The 26,081-nt window shown below is 37.2% G+C and overlaps 1 protein-coding gene across 1 annotated transcript; it reads right to left on the reverse strand.

Annotated features, from left to right (window-relative positions):
• Positions 1–278: 278 nt before the first annotated feature.
• LOC125262297 (programmed cell death 1 ligand 1-like) lies at positions 279–24,269 on the reverse strand. Its single transcript, XM_048181025.1, has 4 exons — positions 24,252–24,269; positions 4,114–4,180; positions 2,153–2,506; positions 279–592 (listed from the first exon to the last, which is right to left on the reverse strand). Exons 2-4 carry the CDS (start codon positions 4,172–4,174, stop codon positions 279–281), a joined length of 729 nt encoding a protein of 242 aa, XP_048036982.1. The 5' UTR covers positions 4,175–4,180; positions 24,252–24,269.
• Positions 24,270–26,081: the final 1,812 nt, after the last annotated feature.

Raw genomic sequence — 26,081 nt, forward strand, 5'->3', positions numbered from 1 at the left:
ATAGACCTACAACTTCCGGCGAGATTCGATGGACACTTTACTATCCCGTGAGGCCACAGGAGAAGATTTATGAATGGCAGTGAAGTAACGCAACTGACACTGGTAGGTCATGTGACAGTAACAACATGACGGATGTAGTCTGTTCAAATTACATTCATTCTATATACATACTTTTTTAACACAAAGTAAATTCAATTAAATTTGCAAAGTAAATTCAAATTCAAATGTAGTACCTACTCAGAGAGTATGCGATATCTTTATCATTATAGTTATCGTCCCTAGTATGAGCGGGCCTTAATAGTAGTTAACAAACCTGGGATGCTGAAGGTGGCCTTCTGCTTGATTCCAACCTTTGTGAGAAAAGAACAGGTGTAGTTGTTCACAAGATCTCGTTTCACCGTCAGACTGCTGATGACTTTGATGAGATCTTCATCTGTATTGTGCGCAGAGCTGTTGGATTTCTCTGTGAGGTTCACGTTTTGACCGTTGCTCCAGATAACCTGAGGTGACGGGAATCCCTGAGACTCACAGGAGAGCTCCACTTCATCCTGACCCGTTTTCCTGATGCTTTTCTTTATTGGAGTATAAGGAGCTGGAAACCATAAACATAATATATACTAAAGTTACGCAAGGTGCAAGTTAAAGAGAAACATATGAAGGAGTGTTCAGGATTGTTATGTATAACAGAGTGGACAAGTTTGGAATACCATTCCACCTTACTAGGACTTTTTTATGGTATATGTTGTGCATACAGTATGAGAATTCACTGTATGCATTGAACTCAACCCGGAACTCTACCTGGACAAACTCTACATTTTCCAAAATGTGCAGTATTCACCGATCAGGCATAACATTATGACCACCTTCCTAATATTGTGTTGCTCCCACTTTTGCTGCCAAATCAGCCCTGACCCATTGAGGCATGAACTCTTCTAGACCCCTGAAGGTGTGCTGTGGTATCTGACACCAAGATGTTATCAGCAGATCCTTTGTGTCAGGAGCATTATCCTGCTGAAAGAGGACACAGCCACCAGGGAATACCGTTTCCATGAAAGGCTGTACATGGCCTCAACAATGCTTAGGTAGGTGGTACGTGTCAAAGTAACATCCACATGGATGGCAGGACCCAAGGTTTCCCAGCAGAACATTGCCCAAAGCATCACACTGCCTCCGCTGGCTCGCCTTCTTCCCATAGTGCATCCTGGTGCCGTGTGTTCCCAGGTAAGTGATGCACATGCACCCGGCCATCCACATGATTCATTAGACCAGGCCACCTTCTTCCATTGCTCCGTGGTCCAGTTCTGATGCTCACATCTCCACTGTTGGCGCTTTTGGCGGTGGACAGGGGTCAGCATGGGCGCCCTGACTGGTCTGCAGCTATGCAGCTCCATACACAACAAACTGTGATGCACTGTGTATTCTGACACCTTTCTATCAGAACCAGCATTAACTTCTTGAGCAATTTGAGCTACAGTAGCTCGTCTGCTGGATTGGACCACACGGGCCAGCCTTCAATGAGCCTCGGCCGCCCATGACCCTGTCGCCGGTTCACCACTGTTCCTTCCTTGGAGCACTTTTGATAGATACTGACCACTGCAGACCGGGAACACCCCACAAGAGCTGCAGTTTTGGAGATGCTCTGACCCAGTCGTCTAGCCATCACAGTTTGGTCCTTGTCAAACTCTCTCAAATCCTTACGCTTGCCCATTTTTCCTGCTTCTAACACATCAACTTGGAGGACAAAATGTTCACTTGCTGCCTAATATATCCACCAATAACAGGTGCCGTGATGAAGAGATGATCAGTGTTATTCACTTCACCTGTCAGTGCTCATAATGTTATGCCTGATCGGTGTATATATATATAAATTAATGCACATAATGCACTGCAGTATATAATACATGAAACAGAAAACAGTGCTATTTAATATAATATATAAATAAAAATAACAATAATAGCAATTTAGTATTCAATACCACACATAGCTAGTTTGTCATCAGTAGAAAGAGTACTATTAAGGGTCCCATAATGCATTACAGAAGTTAATTAAACTGCAAACCAATCAACTGACACCTTAAAAATGTTGGCAGCTTTCAATGTTACTTTTATGAAGTTGTTTGTCAAGCTTGTGTGTTTTGTGAGGCAAAAGCACCTGTAACGTTGAGCGTGACTTGCTTGTAGTCTCCCTCGTCTCCCTCTCTCACGATACACCGGTACGTTCCCGAATCTTTTATCCGGAGATTTTTCAAGTGTAATACCGCTTTGTTTTCATTCAGTTGTTGTTGGATGAGCTGCGCCCGTTTTATGAACAGGGCACTGGTGTAATTGTGGTTTTCTTTGCCTTTCTCGAGCCGATACACGTCCACGTCCGGCTTCGGATTGACGCGGCTCCATATGACGGTGAGGTCTGAAGGTCTTTTAACCGTGGAGAACACGCACACTAGTTTCACGTCGCTGTGTAGCTCTGCCTCGTAAGCGCTCTTCTGTACGTTCACTGTAAACAGGGCTGGAGGAAGACAGGATGAAAATCACAGATACATGAGACATTTTTTTTAAGGGAACTATAAAGCCCTTTTTCCAAAGTCTTAATAGAGTGTTTAACTCTGACGCATTTTTGTAGGCCAAAACCCAGAAGCGATTTAGCATTTTAGCACTTCCGGTTCCATTGTCCCAGGTTTTTTGAATGGGTTTTTGGCTAAATGCCTGAAATAATGTCTGTGGTAAACACAAGCTCAAGATACTTTCACATTTTATTCTACAGCTTTTGTCGAGGGAACCAGCGTGATGCTAACTGCCGATTGGCCTACGAATTGACGTTATAGTTCCACCACTCTATTTTGTTTTTGGGCTCTAAAAGAACAGGTTTTCAAGCTTGAATGTTCAAAAATCACATTATTTTTCTCATATTCTCCATTGTTGCAGCACCTCTCTTCCCAGTCTGCCAGTAACGCTCTGTTTAGTTCCTGTCTCTACACAGCAAAATTTCCAGAGTTAAATCAACTCTGGTCAGATTACATATGGTCCCTCTCTAGTGTTAAAATAACACTAAAGCAGAGTTAAAGTTAATGAGATAATTAAGCAATTAATTAAGTGATGATTGTGCATTATTGATGAACACCTGCTGTTAACAAGCAGAATCACTGAAGAGAAACACAAGAACTGACTTCAGTCACAGCCTTATTAATTGCTTAATTATCTCATTAACTTTAACTCTGCGTCAGTGTTACTTTAACACTATTTAGAGAGGGACCATATGTACTCTAAGCAGAGTTGATTTAACTCTGGGGATTTTACTCTGTATGAAGCCCCTCCTTCTGAAAAGCACAATGTGCTCTGATTGGTCAGCTGGATCAGTGTGTTGTGATTGGTCAACCGCTTCGAGCGTGTTTGGGAAATGTCCCGCCTCTTACCATAACCGTAAGATTCGACACACTACTATCTAACTCAACCAAGCCCCACCCCTTTATTCTGTATATGTGTTAGGCGGGAATTATTTAAATGAGGAACATAGTGACATGTTTGTTCCTGGAAAAACACAATGAAGGCATTTCAGGGAGTTCAGAAACAGTGTGCACTGAAATAGAGAATAACTGCCTTTCCCTCTCTTCTCCCTTTGGAGAATAACTCCCTTTCAGACTTTTTTCATGCTCAAACAGTAACACTCTAAAGAAAGTGGAAAAAGCATAACAGGACCAGCCTTTAAAGCATGAGATATATGAGACAACGTCATCAGTGTTCAGAACTGGAAGTGAAATGATCAAAGGTAAATTTTCTTGCTCAAATGTTGCACTTTCATAGACGCACTGGAGTTCTCAGTTGCATTTTATGTATTAACTTTGCTTGAAATGAGTTACCGGTCATCATCATTAGTTAGACTATAATGTAGCTAAAATAAACGTGAATAGATGCTATGTTTAAGTTCACTATTCTGGCAAATCTGAGCACACTTTGAGACTCTTCTGAATCTCTAAAGCTTTTAATTTGAAACTTTAATTTGCTCCATTAATGTTTAAGAGAAACCACAGAGACATTTTTTATTAGCAGTTTTAAGATTATTCTTTTATCATTTAAAACAGAAAACAGACAGATATGTGTAATGTATATCAGTCATACCTGAAACTGGGATGGCAGGCCATAGCACAGCCTGAAATATGAAAACCAGCATTCCCCTCATTGACCCCTGCAGGTAAAGACAACACATCAGGCTGATATCACACACACAATCTTCTTGATCTGAAGCCCAGACTGAGCTGGTTGTGAGGTGTTTGGTGTCTATGTATGAGCAGGTCGGCTGATATTCTGATCACTGATGTCATGAGCCACAATGAATCAGCAGCGAATCACTTCTTGATTTACAAACACCACTCACTGCACCAACGAAGTCTGCATTAATAACAGTTACAAAGCAGTTTTTTTTTTTGTTGTTGCTCAAATGTCATGTGACCTAACATGAGTCAAATCTGGGGCATCGGTGTGTGACCAGTGACCAGATGATTCTGCACATTAGCCGATTCGGTGGGACAAAACCTAAAGAGCCCCAGGTAGATTATCTCACACAGACAGAGAAATACAGTGACTGTTCTTCCTCAAAAAGGTCCATGTCTTTCTAAATTAAGGCCATAGTTTCACTCATATTTTCCCACTGACAATAACCAGTTATTTCCATAACACACACACACACACACACACATTATATAATATATATATATAAAATTGAGTTACTTGTCATTTCTTTGTAATTATTTGTGAAATTCACTAGTAATTTCGGAGCGAAAATTGTTTCTTCCTACGCCGATTTTTTTTTTTTATTAACTCCCATTAGATGACCTGACAAGTGACTTGAGTCAACTGTATTCTACGTTTTTGAGTAGTATGCAAAAAGTACCTTCCGGACAGTAAGTGTAGATCAGAAATAGACACTTTTTCTCAACATTCAAACAGTCATAATGGGACTGAGAGGATTGATGATATTATCAAGCACTTCACTCTGCTGCTGGTGATCATTCGCTGTTGATTGTGAACATTAATAGGAAACTAGTGACTTTTAAGTTGGATTCCCCCGGTTAATATAGTTCACCTCACAGGAAAAAACTTGTGAGATAGTGAGAAAAGAAAAAAACACCCACATGCTTACATAAAGTCACTCATAAAAAATAGGGAGAGTGAGTAACCTGTGGGCAACCCGGGGTTAGGTGGGTGGCAATACTTACTCTAGTAAGTCCCCTTTTTCATTTTTTTTTTAGATTCAACCAACAACCTTTGGGATACCAACCCACAACTAAACCACAAATATTTTCTATCCAGTTATGAACACACAAATGGGTTTTCTAAAGATTATCCACTTTAGCATGAATGAGGAAATTCATAGTTGTATAGAAAAAAGGGTAACACTTCATAATAAGATTCATTAATGTATTAACTAACATGAACTAACCATGAGCAATTCATTTGTTACTGTATTTACTAATCTTCATTAATGTTAGTTAATGAAAATACAGTTGTTCATTGTTCATGTTAGTTCACAGCGCATTAACTAATGTTAACAAAGATTTTAATAATTTATTAGTAAATGTTGAAATTAACATTAACAAATGCTGTTTAAGTGCAGTTCATTATTAGTTCATGTTAACTAATGTAGTTAACTAATGTTAACTAATGAACCTTATTGTAAAGTGTTACAAAAAAAAAAAAAAAAAAAAAGCTTAGACCTTAAGTGTAAACTAAGATCAGTCTTTAGGATACTCTGTATGTCTGTATATCTGAACAGTCTTACATTTAGAGTATGTTTAACATCTGCGCAGTGAAATCTGAATAGAATATGTCACTGTCTCTTACAAAAACTCTACATATTTCTGTGGAACTCCAAGGAACTGCAAAGTGTCAAAAAACATAGTTTTACTAACACTTTAAGAACTATTCTGACTAATTAGCAGTTAGCCAAGGGGTTAATTAGTTTTACTTTGCAGATTCAAATTATACTTTTTATGTAACTGACTTTAAAAAGTAAAAAATGTAAAAATGTAAAAAAAAAAAAAAAAAAAAAAAAACTTGTAAGATTAGTCCAAGCATTTATGCTCTTGAATGTAACTCAGTGGATTTAGCTTTCTGAGCCTCTATATCCAGCATAACTAGAGAAAATTATATTCACTATAGAAATTTTCATAACTTTTTACTACCATGATATTTTACTCTATCAGAGCCCAATTTCTTTGTGCACAAAACTGCCTCATATTGCAGAAATACAGGATGCAGCAAAACCACAGGATGTTAAATTGTGTTAGAACACACTGTAAAAAATAGCTTAAAAATCTATGACTTTAAAATGACAAATTAAAACAATATTAAAAAAGTAAATTAAAATCAATAACTATGCTTTCATTTCATGTGCTCTATACCTATTAGTAGCTAGAGATCGGATTGTACACGAAATTGCTTGCTTACTTACTTAATCATGAAGCTCATGAGCTGCAGATGACTGTGACATGTGGCTCTGTGTTTTGTTTATGTAGGATTGTGGAGAAGGAACAGCTGTAAAATGCTTTTCAAGCGCGTGTTCGGTTCCTCCTACCTGTTGATTGGTTGTGCGCGTCACGTGAAGCGGCGCTTTTCAAGAAAATCGAATCTCGCGGAAAAATCCTAAATAATTCAACCCAGCTTCACTTCATCTATACGGATACCGGGAACGCAATGACAGGACCATTAAATCACCACAGAATCCAGTAAACCATTACTGGAATGAACATGTAAATTCACTCACATCATATCGATAGATAGATAGATTCTTACATACTTTGTTGAAAGAAAATTCTCAGCTCGTCTGTTTCTCCTAAACACTTAGTCTTTTTTCCCAGGTTTAGTCCTTTGGGTGTTTCATAAGTTGTCCATCAGTTTCATTTTGGCCAACATGCAGAGACTTGGAAGGAATTTAGTATCATTTTACAATAATCCTCCTCAGATTAAAAAAAAAAAAAAAAAAAAAAAAAAAACAGGAAAAGGAAAAGGAAAATTATCCACCACAGATACTGCCCTTGAATAGAAATGAAGGTCTGCCATCATTTACCGACATCTCGCATGACTCTTCCTTCCTTCCTTTCTTGTAATGAAAGTATATGAGGACTGAGTGTGTGAAGCTTCAAAATGCTTTAAAAAAGACTTTATAAATAAGGTCCCATTTGTTAACTTTAGTTAACTACATTAGTTAACATTAACTAACAATGGATAGCACTATTTAATGAACCTGAGCTAATATGAACTAACAATGAACAGTTTTTATATTATATAATGTAACATTAACAAAGAATGTATTGCTCATTGTTAGTGTTAGTTAAAGCAAGAGGGTGTGTAAAATGACAGGATTTTAATATTCTGGTTGAATTATTAATTTACAGTTCAATAAGAAAGATTTATTTCTCTGTAATAGGTTCTTACATTACTGTAATACTACTTATGTTTTTGATTTGGATAAAGCATCTTGTGCCAGTAAAGAATATCAGGGGATTTTATTTATATAATGCTTGAGGTGAAAACATAAACCGTCTCATTTCAATAGCATTAGCGGCGTTCATGTAATCACAGGGCATTCTGGATCTTGTGTAGCTGGAAAATTTTGGGTTTGATCATCTTCCTGCCAGTATAGCAGATCAATTGAATTGCATCATCTTGGTATGAATTTGATTGTCTGGGTTTCCCATTTCAATCCAGGGGATTCGTTCAGATCAGTTTTACACGTATGATGGAATTTCCTCTACACCTGCCACACCTCACTAATCTGAGAAATGAATTAATTATATTTTGAACGTGTTTTTCCTTTTCCTGCACGGAAAGACACCTGATATGTTGATTGTCATGTCTTGTGTTTTTTCAGGCTAGACCCGTTTGGTGGGCATATAATTTTACTTGCCTGTAGATTACTGCGAGGCATGGGGAAAAACCTTGGGATTTTAACACATGACAAAACACAACACATACATGTATTGAGGTTCAGAAGTCGACACTGAATTTAAACTAATGACGTAGAATTGTGCTAAGCCCCACCCACGTGGTTTGATTGACAATCTGGTTTTGGCATAGACCCTGACCTCGGTGATCTGTCAACCATCCTCCATTGTTTCAACGACAGCCGGTAATGTCTCCTAAGAAACATAAGTGTTCTGTTGTGGGATGTAATAATGAACATAGTAGTTTTCACTTACTTCCGACATCAGAGCCACTGAAAACGCAGTGGATGGATTTTATTTACGAAAGAAAGGCGCCACTCAAAATTCCAAAATACGTTTATGTTTGCGCGAATCATTTTTTGACTGACTGTTTTGAGAACGAGGGTCAATTCAAAGCAGGTCTTGCTTCAAAGTTAATTCTCAAGTGTGGATTGTTGCCTACTATTCGCGATCCAACGTCACCTCCAGAAGAAGTAAGTGTATTTAATGTTTTTTGAGCAAATAGTCATTTCAGTCGATGTCAGCCAATTCAATAACAAATGCGTCTAAAGTTGTTGTCGTCGTCGTAGAATGTCTGTGTATATAATTTAAACCTTGTTTGTATAGTGTGTATCCACACGTATATATATATATATTTTTTAAAGATATTGTATTAAAAACTGTGTATGTTTACTTAGCAAACGTTATCACAGTATTTGTGTTTGTAGTTTCAAAAAATTGCGCGAACGTTATCACAGTGTGTGTGTGTGTGTTGCACATCCATAATTGCAAAGGGGACGCGATTAAAACTCTATAAGTACATAAATGTATCAAATAACCATTCAGAGACGTCCTGCTCCATTCTCAATTGTGTTTCTTCTGCCGGAGTCTCTTCATCATCTGGGTCTGATTCCGGTTCAAACATGTACGGCTGAATGCCATACAAAACAGCGGGTCTCTCACTCTCAGCCATTCTGCTTCTATCGACTGTTTATTGCCATAGGTATGCAAGTTACGCCCTCATCCAAAGGCAGGGCGGGGATATGCAGCTCATTTATATTTAAGGTGGTACACACCAAAACAGCTCTTTTTAAAACAGGCCCCAAAAATGACATTTTCAAATGGTTATAATAAATTAACTGTGGGGTATTTTGTGCTGAAACTTCACAAATACATTCTGGGGACACCCAAGACCAATATTACATCTTGTAAAAAGGGGCATAATAGGTGCCCTTTAATATATAAAATAAACAAACAACAAAATGAAAGTAAAAAACGGCAATGAACAAAGCAAAATATAAAGTTCAGGCCTGGTCCTCTCTCGTCCTTCACTGTTGTCGCTTCTCCCTTTATGCTTCTGGAGCTCCTCCGTGAGAGATACGAGACCGGTGCAGTGCGCACTCCTTAACAATCACGCCACCGGCCTTGCGCCGTTCTCTTACAGATTTTGCCCACCCTGCTTGTCACAATTGTCATCGTTTTTCCCCATTTATTTCAGTTCATTGACTCTAGCTTGTTTACGTTTATCACGTGTGTTTCTTTGTCTTTGTTTTCCCGCCACTGATCATTCACCATGGACACTACAATAATCATCACACCTGTTTGTCTTTTAGTTAATCATCTCTGTGTATTTAAGTTTCTTCCTCCTTCCTGTTCATGGTCAATTGTTGTCTTTGCTTTAGCACACTGTCTCACATGTTGGCTTGTTAATCGGAGTATTGTAATTATCCTTATGTTATTGAATCATCTTCGTCTTCTGTGGATGAAGCATTACAGAATAACCAACCTAAAAGTACTCGTGTGAGCCCCCTGCAGACAGAGAGCTACCACCTGCTTCGACGCATCAGCCAGAACCCGTAGAGAAGAGGTCAGACCTGACCCTCGTCCCGGAAGTGAATCTTCATTATGAGTCTGATCGACATCAGCAGGCGAGGGAGTCGTGACTACGGAAAATGAGGACTGGCTGATAGACTTCAATGAGGAAATATCGACTCCCATCCTATCCCATCTGGTACCTTCGTCATCGCTGTTTTTGGACAGTCCTAATGACTGCATGAACTATGAGTTTCCCATTTCATCAATCTGCATGGACTGTGCTATTGTTACCGTTTTTCTGTCATCTTGTGTTGCACCGCAAAGCTCAGTCAGTGCTCCAGGACCACCGCTACTGGATGTGTACTGCCCTGAGCCGTCTCCGGGGTGTCCCTGTGACGTCAAGCCGCAGGTCATGCATCCACCTGCAGCAATCGTCTCTGTTCTCTTTGCTCCATCTTGACCTGTCGGCTCTGTCTTGGCTCCTTCCAGCTTAGGCTCCACCGGAGACCCTCAGACTTGCGGCTCCACCGGGTTCCGTCATCCTGCCGGCTCCCCCTTAGTCAGTTGTCACACCACTTCCACCACGGATTTACTCTGGCTCCACCTTCGACAGTTGTCACAGTGACATCGCCTTGGCCCCCAATACCAGCGATGTCACTCGTTACACCGCATCTCCGTTGGTCGTCCCCTAGTTGTCGTCAGCCTCGATACTATCTGATTCGGAACTCCTACCTCTCTCGACTCTGCCGTGGGCTGTTGGCACTGTCAAGCTCTGGGTCTGTGCTAGCGGACCATCTCAACCATTGCTGCCAGGGGATCCTCGTCATCACATCACTCCTCTGTCATCTCCTGTCACCATCCCTGTGCCTCATCCTGTTTTCATCCCTTAACCACTTCTGCGCTCTCCTCCAAAGCCACCTCCCATATCTTCATCATCAGGGCGTGAGGTTGCGCCTTCCTGGAGGAGGGAATCCTGTCACCGTTATGTTCCATTTAGCTCAGTTCATTGACTCTAGCTTGACTCCATTCACCATGGACACTACAATAATCATCACACCTGTTTGTCTTTTAGTTAATCATCCCTGTGTATTTAAGTTCCTCCCTGCTTCCTGTTCATGGTCAGTTATTGTCTGTGCTTTAGCACACTGTCTCACATGTTGGCTTATTGAATCATCATCTTCATCTTCTGTGTATGAAGCGTCACAGAACAACCAACCTAAAATGGATTACCCTGCGAAGTTTGCAGCCATGGCTCAGAAGAGCCATGATTTTTTAACATTTACAAAGGAGTTCTGCCATCTCACCATCACCTGCCCCTTCGAGACTCTGAAGTCACTGTTCTGGATCGGGGCAAATTACCATCACCCTGTTGACCTCCCAGACACCACCGGAATGGACTGGAAAAAAGCTTTCATCCAGTGTCTGGAGAGCACTCTTGCCCAACCCAGGACACAGCCAGACCCAGAGCCCGAATCCCCAGAACACTCGTGTGTACCCATCGCGAAACATCAGCCAGAGCCCGAGGAGAAGAGGACAGAGCTGACCCTCACCCCGGAAGTGAAGCTCCATTATGAGTCTGACCAGGGGTGTGAGCCCATAACATCAGTGGACGAGGGAGTCGTGACTATGGAAAATGAGAACTGGCTGATAGACTTCAATAAGGAAATATCGATTCCCACCCTATCCCACCAGGTACCTTCATCATCACTGTTTCTAAACAACACTAATGACTGTATGAACTATGAGTTCCCAATTTCAGAATCTATAAATCACAAATGATCGTGAACTGAATGGTTTCAGTTCTTTGTGTTGTAAGTGATACCTTAGTGTCATACAAATGATCACCAGTCATCGTCCAAATCCTTTAATTTAGAATGACGAGCTGAAAGATAACTTAGATTTCTAAAACCTGCAGTAATCTGACAAGGAAAAGTGCGTACGTCTGATCAGACCCTGGCGTGGCTCTACGCACTTTTCCTCGTCAAAGACCACTTTTATAAATATGAGCATTGGCGTGGATTTAAGTGTATGCTTTTTAAAATCATTTCCAAATCAAATGTATGTTGCAATCTTTAGTTTACCAGCATCTAATGAAGCCAAGCAGTTTGAGAAACCAAGCAAGAATTTTGGTGTCCAATTCTTAGAGATGTTCTGAGAATAAAAAGGAAGTTCTATATTTTACACTGATGCGATGACTAACATTTACTGTTAGGAATGAAGAGTAACTCCCTCTTCAAAAACACAGAATGACAAACGGTGCATCCGTGAACTGAATGACTGATGTGCCTTGTTAGTTTAGTCATTCAAGATGTTTGGTGTGAAGTTTGTTTGACTCTGTAATTCAATCCTGTTGATTAAGCAGTTTTCATGGTAACTGATAATCATTTCTCTTTTTGTGTTTTCAGTCAACTCAGTGACTTATTCAGTCATCAGGCTACACAGTTTGACTGCCGAAAAAGAGAAAATATCCATTGAGCAGCAGTTGTGTGAGTGATGCCAGAGGTCAGAGAAGAATGACCAGGGCTGCGTTTCTCAAAAGCATCGTAAGCCTAAGTAGATCAGAGAGTCCATTGCCACCAATGGTCTCAACAATCAACTTAGGCTTATGATGCTTTTGGGAAATGCAGCCCAGACTGGTTTGAGCTGAAAGAAAGGCAACAGTAACTCAAAAAAGCACAAATAAGCACAACTGAGGTCTGCAGAAGAGCATTTCTGAACAACACATCCAACCTTGAAGCAGATGAGCTACAGCAGAAGAAGACACACCATTGCCACTCCTGTCAGATAAAAACAGCAAACTTAGACTACAATTCACATGGGCTCACAAACATTATACAATAGAAGACTGGAAAAACCTTGCCTAGTCTGATGAGTCTGGATTTCTGCTGCAACATTTAGCGTGGATCCATCCTGCCTTGTTTCAGTGGTTCAGGCTGCTGCTGTAATGATGTGTTTTACATTTTCTTGCCACACTTTGGGCCTCTTAGTACCAACTGAGCATTGTTTAAATGCCACAGCCGACCTGAGTATTGTTGCATGTCCATCTCTTTATGACCACAGTGTGCCCGTCTTCTGATGGCTTCTTCCAGCAGGATAACGCACCATGTCACAAAGCTCAAATCATCTCAAACTGGGTTCTTGAGCATGACAGTAAGTTCACTATACTCAAATGGCCTCCACAGTCACCAGATCTCAATCCAATAGAGCAGCAGATTCACATCATGGATGTGCAGCCGACAAATCTGCCGACATATCTCAATATGGACCAAAATCTCTGAGGAATGTTTCCAGCACCTTGTTGAATCTCTGCCATAAAGAATTAAGGCAGTTTTGAAGGCAAAAGGGGTCCAACCCGGTACTAGCAAGGTGTACCTAATCAAGTGGCTGGTGAGTGTACTTTTCTTGGCAGATTCTGAGGAACAATCAAATGGTAATGATACATGGGGCAACTGTTTTGAGCAATGTTGCCAGGCAATGATGCTTGGGCACTTTCCCATTGACAATGTGCAACAAATTTCTGATCTAAAGCATCCAGATAGAAATTTGTTACCCATTCTCAATGGGAAAGTGTCCAAACATCATTGCTCGGGGACATTGCCTGGCAACATTGCTCAAAAGTTGCCCCGTGTATCATCCCCTTTACCCTTTAGCAACAAAAGATACAGATCATGTGGAAAGCCAAAAACAAGAACTTTACATTTGACATTTATTCATTTGCCAGATGTTTTGTGACAAATTATGAAAAACAGAAGTAACTGGTCCTTAAAGAGCCAAAAACATTAGAAGTGCCATAACACCCCATTTCAAAAGTAAGCCAGAATAGTGTACATCAAGAGAAGTGAAACTGCAGAACAGAATAGGAAAATGAGAAAGTGTAATTTTATTTATGTATTTCTACATTTTGTAATAAAAAGTAACTTTATTGGCAAAAATGCTTTTATTAGAACATTATATTATGTTAAATGCAATCACTAAGGGAGGTAAAATTAAAAAAAAGGTCCATGTGAAAGTCACTGACATGATGCTAGAGCGTTTGGATGGTTGCTAGGGAGTTCTGGGTTGTTGCTAGGTGGTTGCTTATTGGCCCAAGGCAGAAACTATCCTTAAGTCTATGATATCTGTATGAACTTCAACAATATTTTTTGTTTGTTTGTTTTTGTTTTAAATGCTTTAAAACGTCCTATTTTGTTGTATTTACTGTGATTTGTGCTGCTAGTTTTATATAGTATATATAGTATTTCTGATAAACACCAGATGAATTAATTATTAAAAGGAAAGTTATTCAGCTGCAGAGCAACTTTGATAAGTTTATGAAGACAAACTTTTTATTTGTAATAATGTGCACTGATGAATTGTTCACAATAAGACCAGGAGCACTAATAAAGTAAATAGAGTCAATATAAATTCATGTTAATACATTTATGGTGTCTTTGTGTCCTTTTTGAAGCTTGTCAGCTTTGGTTCTCTTTCATATAATTGCATGAGGAAAAAAAAAGACCAGGCATAGTTTTGCTCCACAGAAGAACATCGTGCCATACGTGAGTAAACGCTGACAAAATTGTTATTTTGTGGTGAACGGTCCCTTTAATGTTTTGTTTTAATGTAATGCTGCTCATTTTCACTAGATGGTGCTCTTACATCATAAATCATTAATTTAAAGGGCTTGATCACCCAAAAATGAAGATCCTCTCACCATTTACTCCCTCTGACATGTTGTTCCAAACCGGTATGACTTATTCCTTTATCCTTTTATTATTTAACCTCCCTAGATTGAAAGTGTCATTTGGTTGACACTTTTATCCCAGCTTACTAACTTGGCAATGTCTCGTAATGAAACACTATGAGCATATCAAATCAATTACTTTTAAATTGAAATGATTGTAAGGCATGCAGAAGAATTAAACTAATAAAAAACAATGAAGGATATTTTATTTAAATTATTTCAGTTTGAACTAAACAACTCTTACTGCAACCTATAGTCAGTACATCATCTGCATTATGAACAGGGACGTGCACAGGGGGGTTGCTCAGGTTGCCCGGGCAACTGCCCATATGCCCTTCTCGACTCACGTTGCCCTTCCGAGGTGGAAAAAAATAAATAAAAAATCGTACAATGGATGCAGAATTTCACGTAGGCCTAGATAAAAAAAAATAAATAAATCGCAAAGCCTCATTCACTTCCATATTCGGGCACCCGTCCGAAAGTGAAAGTCAGTAGGGGAAGGGCAAACTCTGTTTACGTGGCTGCAGCGCTGCACGCGACCGGCACCTGAGCTGAGCCTGCATGAGCGGCACTAGAAGGAGATTGTCGCGGTTGTCGGGTGAGACGATTTAACGTTGTCGGAAGGTTATAATCGTTAACGAAAACGAACGAAAAAATGAAAGCTAGGTGGGAAAAAACATCGTCGTTAACTGAAATAAAAATAAAAACGAAGTATTACAAAAGAAAAACGATAACTAACCAAAACTCTAATGTGTGTTTGGCAAAACTAACTAAAATAAAATAAAATTATAGATTAAATGTCCTTAGTTTTCGTCTTTGTCAATGTCTTTCATAGAGCAAACGTTCAGCTGCATTTCATTTCCCTGCGTCTCTCACTCACTTGTCTCACATACTCGCGCGCGCACAGCCCCTCCCCTCCGTGCACACGCGCCTCCATGAGAACGAGTGTTGGAAGCAAGTTCGCGAAAGGTTGGTATCTCGTGAAAACCTTTACACAATCACACATTAAAAAGTGGTATAAAAATATTTTTAATTCTGAATATAATTTTGTCAGTGTTAATGTCGACCCGAGAAGCGAATGCTACTTTAGAAAGTTAACTAGACGCAAGTTTGAGGTAAAATGCACTTGGGTTGGCGATGTCAAAACACTATTTAAGCTGTGATTCAAGTCAGGAATAATTGACGACGGGCCGTTGAATTATTAGAAAAATAATGCACACCTGAGGCGGTGATTCGGTCACGACTCGAAGCAGAGTCAATTATTCCGCTTATACCACGGTTATTCTCAGTCCTTCCGGGTTGTGTAGGGGAGTGCCCTTTTTTTAGGTCAGAGCAACTGCCCCTCAAAATTCCTGTGCACGTCCCTGGGGTTAGGCTACCAAAACAGCCGAGGGAGTGATGGAGGTAGAGCACCATTTTAAATTAGTCCACCAGAGTTGGCAGAGACAGGGAATAACTATCTATTGTGTCGTCGTGCTTAGATGTCAAATTCACACAACTTTATTTCTTGGTACAGAAATTGGATTTTTGGATTTTTTTTCGAAAACGTTGCAGCATAAAAACACTAAAGGCTGGAATACACTACACGATTTTTGCCCCGATCTTCCCCCGATTTACAGTCTGAACAAGTTGACACTAGTTGACAAAAGTCAGAGCCAGTCTGCAGATTTGAGCCGACAGATTCCATGGAAAATCGCGTAGTATATCATGGTCATAGACTCCGATTTTTTAGCTTCAGATTTTGATTCCATCCAGTCGGAGGATATTAAACATGTTTGATATTTTGAGCCGATTTTAGAACACATATCAGTGTACTATATGTGTTGTTGCTAATAAATACAGTACCCAGATAGCAAACGGACGTCGATTCAACGTTTATTTTTGGTTGTAAAGATCAGTATCAGTCGCCGATCAAATTTCAATGTTGATTCAACGTTCACTATTTGATCGGTACATCAGAACGTTATTACGTCGAAAATATGACATCGATTCAATGTCGAAATGAGGTTGTTTCATCAACAGATAGCTACACCGACGCATATGATCGAAATCATAACGTCTAATATATGTTGAAACTTGGTTAGAGGAATCGGACATTGTGTGCACTATTAGGACGTGCATGTCTTTTGATTTATTTACTGATATAATTTTAATTCGTTATAAAAACCCTATTTAAGTAAATTAAACAAGTTTATAGCAGTGGTTATTTATAATAAATCCACATAAATGAGGAGCAAAATCTAGCAGGCTCTTACTCTGACACTGATAAAATGAGCAGTCCTCAAAGTTCCCGTGATTTCTTGTCCGATGCATCCATTTTAAAATTAAATGAAAGCATAGCCTACCGAAGATTGCTCAAACGGTATCGGCAGGTCTTAAAACACACGAGAAGGAGACGTTAACACACGTTAATGAAAACCATGAATGCAACATATATGTGAAACACTGTTAATATGAAGACTTAAGATGCAAAAGCCTCTACGTACAGTCTGAAATTTTTATCAAGCTCGTAGGTTCAGTAATTTCACTTGAATGGCAATTAATAGGTCCTTTTCATTGCCATTAAAGTGAAATAACTGAACATAAACATATAAGCTTGATAAAAATGCTCATTTTAGAAGAAAATTTCAGATGGCACTTAGAGGCTTTTGCATCTGAAGTCTTCATATATATATATATATATATATATATATATATATATATATATATATATATATATATATATATATAGCTCTGGAAAAAATTAAGAGAAATCAATGTTAAGTGGTCTCTTAATTTTTTCCAGAGCTATATATATATATATATATATATGTATGTATATATGTATGTATATGTATGTATATATATATATATATATATATATATATATATATATATATATACTGTTTATATTTTAAAAATGTAAAAATGCATAGAACATAAAGCTTAAAAATGTATCTTCATGTTACATGCATAAATAGGCCTGTGTACATATGTAAAAATATATTTAAAAATATAGCCTATTCATGAATCGTTGTGTGGTTATGTATATTTTTTAACAAGAGACAATATTGTGAAACAACGAATGTGAAATGACTATGAGTGTACACAAAGCAACACACACACACACACACACACACACACACACACACACACACACACACACACACTGATGCCTGGATGCTATATGCAATCAATCACACAATCACATATTTATCAAAACCAGCAAGTACATATACTTCAATTCACCCACTCGACCAACAAAAAGAATCAAAATGTTTTTTGAGACTCCATCCTATCTTACATTTTTTCATTCTGATTGCCATTGCTCATTGTTTCAGTATGTGTTAAGTTCAAAATCTTCAATGCTAGTTCACATACTGTGTTTTAACTCTAGCTCATAATACTGTATGGTTAAAATATGATTTTGTTGTTGTTGTTGTTGTTGTTGCTTCCATCCTGGTGCCCATTGTAGTGGACATGAAAAAATCTAATATATTGTACATTTATTTAATTTATTTTTTTACAGTTAAAGAGAATCTGAAAAGCACAAAAAAATGGCTTTATATATATATATATATATATATATATATATATATATATATATATATATATATATATATATATATATAACAAAAGTAAAGTGTTGGTATAAAAATACTCCAAGCACGTTTTCCAAAAATATAAAGAAGTTCTTTTAAAGTTTCACTTTCTCATTTTGCACAATGGGTCGATAGAACTACAAAATGCATTTTAAATTCATGATTTAATAATTGTATGTAATGTTATAATTCTATATGTTTATGTTTGTAAATGCTGCATGACTGTGACGTGTTTTAATGCGCGTGCGCGTTGAACGTTCGAATCGCTTTCAAATGCTGTAGCGGATCTGAGTTGCCATGGAAACGGGGAAACGTCAAGCAGCAAGCCTCCGTCTCGCTGTTGTTTTCACTGATTTTAGGTAAGTTTAGTCCACAAAGTCACACACATAATATATAAAACTGTTCCTGACACTTTTCTTAAGTGTAACTTACACACTTCTGTTGAATATTTACTTAAAAGAAATGATTTAAGTTAGTGTCTTTGAAAAAGTCCGTTAGCATCTCAACCGTTTTCAGAAGTGGTTGGCTAACTCTATATTTTGAGCCCTTGTTTAATGAAAGTTTGGGCTTTTAATCTCATCTTTATGTGTAGATGAGATGTTTTGATAGCTTTGTAAACGTTTTGCTGGCATATTATCAATGAATGATGGTAAACTTATTTATTTAACCTAAAAGTATGCGCTGGCTGTACCGTTAATCGGTGACGTCACTTACATGAGCGCGAATATTAGCTGAAACTATTTCAAACACGGTTTGATCTCTAATGGTAAACAAATATTGATAAAAATTGTTCTGTAATTTCAGGGACGACAGAAAACCCCCTCCAACAAAGGGTAAATTCCAAAGTTTGCAGCATTTCTGGAGGAAACACAGGTGAACTGAGAAAGCTCATTAAATACTTTAAAATGCATTTATTTCACAATATATTTTACCTATATCACCATGCATCTGCAGTTTTCTTTTGTAAAATTATTCTTAATTTATTAGTTAAGAAGGCTTCCAAACGTAAGTGACACTGTATGTACAATAGTGAATTCTAATACTAAAAATAAATTCTGTTAACTTAAGAAATTATTTTTTAATATTATGTATTTTATTCTTTCCACCTCTGCTCTAGCTTGGTTCCTTGTAATAAACCTGTAATAAATGTGGTTGGCTCTGTGACAAATTGAATGTTATGTTCCTAGATCCTTCCATGAGGATGGCCTCCTGCACCCCAGCAGAGCTGAGCAACCTCCTGTCAAAGGCCATGAACCAGATGACTATTGTAAGCAAAACCTCAATCATTCACTACACTACTGTTGAAAAGTTGTGGGTCTTTAAGATTTTTACATGTCTTTGAAAGAAGTCTCACATTTTAAAATCATTAACCCCAGGTTGTTTCAGTGAGGTTGTTCTTGAAAGGCCTGTAGGCTAAATAATCAGCTAAAAGAGGTAACATACGTGACAAGTATAATGTTATAATGCTTGTAGTTATAATCATTTATTTAACTATTATGATAACAGGATATCATGGTCATTAATTTATTTATTTATGATTCACCTAACTATCGCAATTTGTTTATGATTTAAAAAAAAAAAACATTTTTATTCCAGAATCAATATTAATTCATATGAAATTTCTCTATTTTAGTCCTTGCCTATAGACGTGGTGGACAGAAGTTACCCACTCTTGTGTCATTATCAATGCTGGTCACGTGACGTAAACCAGTCCTGCTGTTAATGAGCAGAATTACTGAAGGAAAGAAACAACAACAACAGAAAAAGAGAAAAACTTCCAGCCACAGCCTTAGATGAAATTAACCAAAGATAAAAAAAAAGACCTTAAAGGGTTAGTTCACCCAAAAATGAAAATTATCCCATGATTTACTCACCCTCAAGCCATCCTAGATGTATATGACTTTCTTCTTTTAGACAAACACAATTGGAGATATATTTAAAAATGTCCTGCACTACAAAAAATGATTTTCTTATTTAATATTTTCGTATTGTTTATATTCCAAATATCTAGAAATTGTTAAATCAAAATGCTTTTTCTAGATAATTAAAATTACATAAAATATTTCTTGTTTCTGTTTGAAATCCCAAGATGAAATTCAAAAATCTAAAATCTGTTACAGTTGCCGATGGATATTGCCGCGCATATTGTGGGCAGCCTATAACACATCTCGATTGAGACAGACTGCTTCAAAGCTCATGTGTGCTGTGATGCACGGGATATCTGTGATCACATAAACAGTAACATCTTCTCAGCATGTTTAATAATAGAACCCGTTATAATCTGTGATATTGTCTACACTGGATGAGGAGTGACGCAACACAACAAATTCCTGTTTTATTCCAACTCTAGTCTTCATACAACATGTGTTTGTCAGGATGGTTGTTATTTTGTAAGATTAGGGAGAGACTGTACCTCTCATTTGTGTGCCATGTGTACTATAATTTTAGAACAGGAGCTTGTACTCCTTTGATTTGATATAAAAGTTTCAGATGGAGCTGTTTTTTACTTTCTGTTCTCATTATGTTCATGTAAGCAGGTCATGGTGAAATTTTTCTAGCATTTATATATACTACTACTATTACTACTATTAATATTGTTCATATTATTAAACAAAATTAACAAGATCTTTTAAAAACATAATATAATGACTTTATTATAAAAGGACCCACTATGAAAACACAGTTTTACAGTGTTATTCGTGTCTTTCCTTTTACTTTACAGCACATCACTGACAGGCTTTCCTGTGTAACACTGATTCAAGTTTTCCACCATTGTATTTATCCAAATGAGGTTTGTAAATGCATGGATGTTTCATATTTTGCATTAATTATTCATCTTATATGAAAATTACAATGTAAAAGAAGACGTGACAAGGTCATTGGTCTTCTCACAAAATGCCACATTAAAGGAATATTCAGAGGGGCGAATTGAAATAATTTCTTTTGGGCATTATCATGCCACAAATATTGTATATTGAGCTAAACTTAAATTAAACCTGGAATGATAATTTGTGTTACCAGATGAGATACTTTGCAATGGGTATGTATGATGTATGATATTGATCTGTACTATTTCTATTGCAGGATCTCAGGGATCCCCAGTTGAAGGCATCAGGACATCAGATGTTGGCCTGGACAGATGTACCAACAGTACACCACAAAGACCTCTGCTTTTAAATGGATGGCTGATTACTACCATGTTCTGTGCGGGTATTATTATAGCAAAACTGAGCACCTGTGACAGTGGGATTTCTAATTTTAAAGAATAGTCATACATCAGTAAATTATTTATTTATTTTTTTATTTAAAAATTTGAAAGGATTTTTAAAAGTTGCAAACTTTTTTCTCCAGTTACAAAAACAGCTACACCTTTTCAAATTCTTCATTGGAGGTGCACAAATCCTATTTCACAAATTAAGAAATTCATATGCTCACATTTAAGCCGTGTTCTTCGGACACTGTAACAGTCCTGATATGATGTCACACTTTGCAGTATCTTTTTTATTAACATGAATTCAAATTTTAACAAATATATTCAAAATTTAAAGATATACAATCTGACAATCTGATCTTGTCATTATTAATCAATCAGTAATCAACACTGCACCACCCCGAAATTACATGCACTGTAGAAGTATGGTTTTGGCAGGAAATGAACAGTAGCTAAATATTTATTATAAATGCTACTATTTGACATTCAGTATTTTAGTCTATATTAAAGGGATACAAGTCTCTTTTATGTATGATGTTTTTTTTATTACAAACTGTTTTTGTTTGTTTGTTTTTAGCTAGCACTTAATATTTCTTTAATGTTACCACATGAGAATAGCCAAACAGTGTAGGTGATTCACAAAATCATACACAAAGAAATGTGCATGATTGGCCAAAGTTTTACTGATCTACAAAAAAAATTGAGCCTATGAATTTCTTAATTTGTGATTTGTAGAATAGGTTTAGTGCACCTGCAATGAAAAAAATTAAAGGCAGCAGCTATTTGCACTAAGTGACAATAGCACATTTTCTTACACTAGGTGAAAATAGTGATAGATTCTGTTTACACCATGTAAAGTATCAGTTCTTTGCAATAAGAGTAAATAGATGCTTTCTATAGGCCTACTTAATATTGGCAGATACTATTTGCACCTCAGTATTTTTGTACATTAACAGGATGCAATAATATAGAGTGTAAATGATTGTATTTATTAAAATGATTAAATGGATGCTGCCTTATTGGTAGAATAAAACCCTCCCTACACCTTCTCCTAACCCTACCCACAATAAACATTTTTAATATTATTAAACACTCATTCAGTTTAGTTCCTCTTTTAGAACATTATTTTCATTTTTATTGAAAATAAATGCGAGCTTAGCAAAAGGCAGATTTGAACCTGCATCAAAAGCCAGAACTCCCTACTCGCTACTGCTGTGTCACTGAAGACGTTGCCTTCTGTGCTTCTTTTTTAAAACTTGAGTGACCCAAAAGCTAGTGTAAATAGCGTTTGCCAACAAGGGACGCTATTTGCACTTTATGTAAATAGACACTCTGAAATTTAAAAGGTGTAACTGTTGTGTTGTGTTTTTGAGAGAGAAAGGAACTAAGTTTTCAACTCCTAAAACATTTTGATGACTTCACTGAAATATTGTCTACTTCTTCCACTGTCAGTTGCTCAGTTTCACTACAATAATGCTAGATATAATACAGCATGTGCATAATTGAGTCGCTATTCTAACAGCTGGGGGCTATAGACTTATATTAAATGAGCAATATTATAATAAATATGCACATTGCTTTCTGTATTCACAGTTTTATTTTTACGCTGCTAGAGAACCACCTGCACTGCAAATTTTCAGGAGTGACATTCGCATTTATCCAATTACAGGAGTGAATCCGTTAAATCATTGGGGCACTTCATGAATTGACACTGGTTTACATTTAGATAAAGATGAAATATTTTAATTTTGATATAAATGTCAATAATAATTATGAAATAAATTTAAATATTCATAAACCTTGAAATTAAAAAAGTAATTAAAAATATATATTTTATTGTCCATTGTATTGAAATTGTGGGTTACATCTTTGTCACCCTTTTCACCCCTGATGAGTTTACATTTCTGTTACAAGAGCAAGGAACTTACATTTTAATTGCAAAGGAAAACCAATTCATCGTCTATATTCTTCTGTCCTCCATTTTTAAGGGTAAGATTTCTTTATAAATCATCTACTGATCCATATGTCTTTATTTTTGTTGAACACAAAAGGAGAGAGTCATAAAGTCTCAGTCACAGCAAGAAAAGAAACTGATGGCGTATTCTGACTCAGGCTGTCAGTCTCTTGATGTTCTGCCTTACATCTCCTTTTGTGCTCCAATAAAAATAACACATTTGGTACAAAAGAACATGACCAGTTTTATACTTGAGTAAATATTGCTTTTAATTTGTAGCTTGAGACTATTTATAATAGCTAATAATTAACTTGTATACCTCTTTGTGTGTATTTGAGAGTAAATGCCTTTTCTATGTTAGTCTTGTATAGAAGGTTTGTATGCTCTAACGATGTAGGCTATTTGTAACTGTATTTTGTAAATATTAAAGCAATGTTAACTGAATGTGATGTGTGATTATTTTGTAAACAGGCTTATCTTTTAGTATTAAGTGTTTGAGATTTTTAAAATAAGTAGAAAATGTGTTAATTGTATAGAGTTATTTCACCCAAATGAAATCAACATCAACGTTGGGTAAGCAAACCAGTTAGATCGATTTCATGTTGAATTCGTGTTGATCTACAACGTTGTTTCACTCAGCTGAAATCAACATCGTTTCGACGTTAGGTAAGCAAACCAATTAGATCGATTTTATGTTGAATATGTGTTGATTCTACAACGTCGTTTCAACCATCCGAAAATCAACATCGTTTCAACGTTCGGTAACCAAACCAATTGCGTCGATTTTCCGTTAGATTTGAATGGAGTGTCTGACGTTGATTCAACATTACCCCGATGAGCAAACTGATGCCGGATCAACGTCGGAGATCAACGTCGTTTCGATGTCACGAGAAACGTCGTTTCTACGTTGATTCTATGTCAGTTTGCTATCTGGGTAGCCTACATGATACAGTCATACGCTGCCCAAGCAATGCGAATCAAGGGTGCAAATTCACAAAGAAAAAAAAATCTGAAACTACTGTACAAAATCGGGTAATAAGGAAAAACTTACCTCATTCAGCGCACGAATCACAAGCTTGGCGCTTGACGAGTAATCATGTTGAGACCATACCGCTTACAGCCGCTAGATGGAGCCGCGCCCGCGAGATCGCACATGACATTCATGAATTAAATGAGAAAATGCAGAATCTGCCGTTTTAGTAATTGTTTGCGGCAGTTTCGTCACACAGTCGCGTCGCTCCCAGGTTGAAAAATACGGAAAATCCTTCTCATAATACAGAAAAAAAAAATCACTGAAGAATAAGTGGAGCTCCACCATGATAGAAAAAATTGCTTTAGTAAGTACTGTACTAGCTTTGTCTTGAAACCACATTCTGCGGTTCATTCATTATTAAATATGTTAATATTCATCACTATCCATTATATATTTACGCTTTATCCTGCATATGTAGCTGGATTAAAATGTCAGAAGCTACGAATTATTGATTATATTACATTAAATGTACACAGCAACAAATAATTGATTATATTAAAGGTAACAACTTGGATAATCATAAAACTACACAATTTACCTCTAACTCCTGTTGTAATCTGTCCATACTGACTGTGTCTACCCACCCCTGTCTATCTCCAAACGCATTTGCCTATCTTCCACTGCTGCTGGTCATCTCATCTCCTGCATTTTTTTCGCCTGTCTGTTTCTGTTTGTGTTCCGAACGATTTTAAAGTCTGGTAGTGTATGATGCCCAGCTTTTATCTGTAACCATTTACAAAGTTGGCAAGTGTATGATACCTAGTGTTTTAAAAATCTGTTCAGATTTTAAAAATCGTGTAGTGTATTCCAGCCTTAAGTTACGTGCTAGGGCTGTGCAATATGGACAAAATAATAGGGTGACCAGACGTCCCATATCAAAATCAATTATCATCACATATCAAAATAACCATCGTTATCGGTTTCAACGTAGTAACATGCTACTATTCATGTTAAAATAAAGTAATACTGTTTATGTTTTACAGGGTCATAAACGTCAACAAAAGTTCTACAGTCACAACGCAGCAATTTCGACACACAAGTGGTACACTCAGATATGCATAAAAAAAATCAAATAAATAATACACGTGCACATTACTTTGTATTCAAAAAAGTTAACAGTTGTAATCAAGGCTGCCAACATTCAGCGTGAGACTCACGCAATTGACCCAATGGACTATATGCACGGGTTACTTCCTGGTTGTCGTTAAGCCAGCTCGGGCACTTCCGGTGAACTGTTAGCTGTTCATTCTGTAGTCGTTGTACATCGACACACAACCATCTATGGTTGACTTTTTAATGTTGTATTTATATTTTAATGCAGTTATTACATTTACCTAATTTGCCAATAAACCAGTTTTATTGATTGCAATAAAGACGAAGCTATTGGGACTGTTTAAAAATGCCGTGTCTGTAATTAGACACACACACACATTTTTTCCCCAGCACTTTAAATGTTATTTTTAATGCGATGACCACAAACATAATTTGTTCATCCTTCTGAGATTGTCCCCATTGTAAAACCGAACGTTTAAAAATGTAGGAAATTTAACATTTGATAAAAAACACTTATTTAAAAATAAAAAAGACAGTAATTAGCACTTTAACCAGCAGGTGGCGGCAAAGTAGCATTTATTTGCGCACATATCAGCCATTTCCTCTAAACGTTTTTCACTTCGTTTTTGACTAAATATTAAACATTATAAAATAACTAGGTTTGAAAAAACATTTTGTCAATGTGAAGTATGAAATACTCACAAATCTTATGAAAAACAATAACTTTTATTGTGAATTAATTAAACAGAAAGCGAGCACCGCGCTCTCCCTTTGTAATCACAGCAGATGTCAGTG

Source organism: Megalobrama amblycephala, linkage group LG1 (assembly GCF_018812025.1).
Source record: "Megalobrama amblycephala isolate DHTTF-2021 linkage group LG1, ASM1881202v1, whole genome shotgun sequence".
NCBI classification, from domain to species: domain Eukaryota; kingdom Metazoa; phylum Chordata; class Actinopteri; order Cypriniformes; family Xenocyprididae; genus Megalobrama; species Megalobrama amblycephala.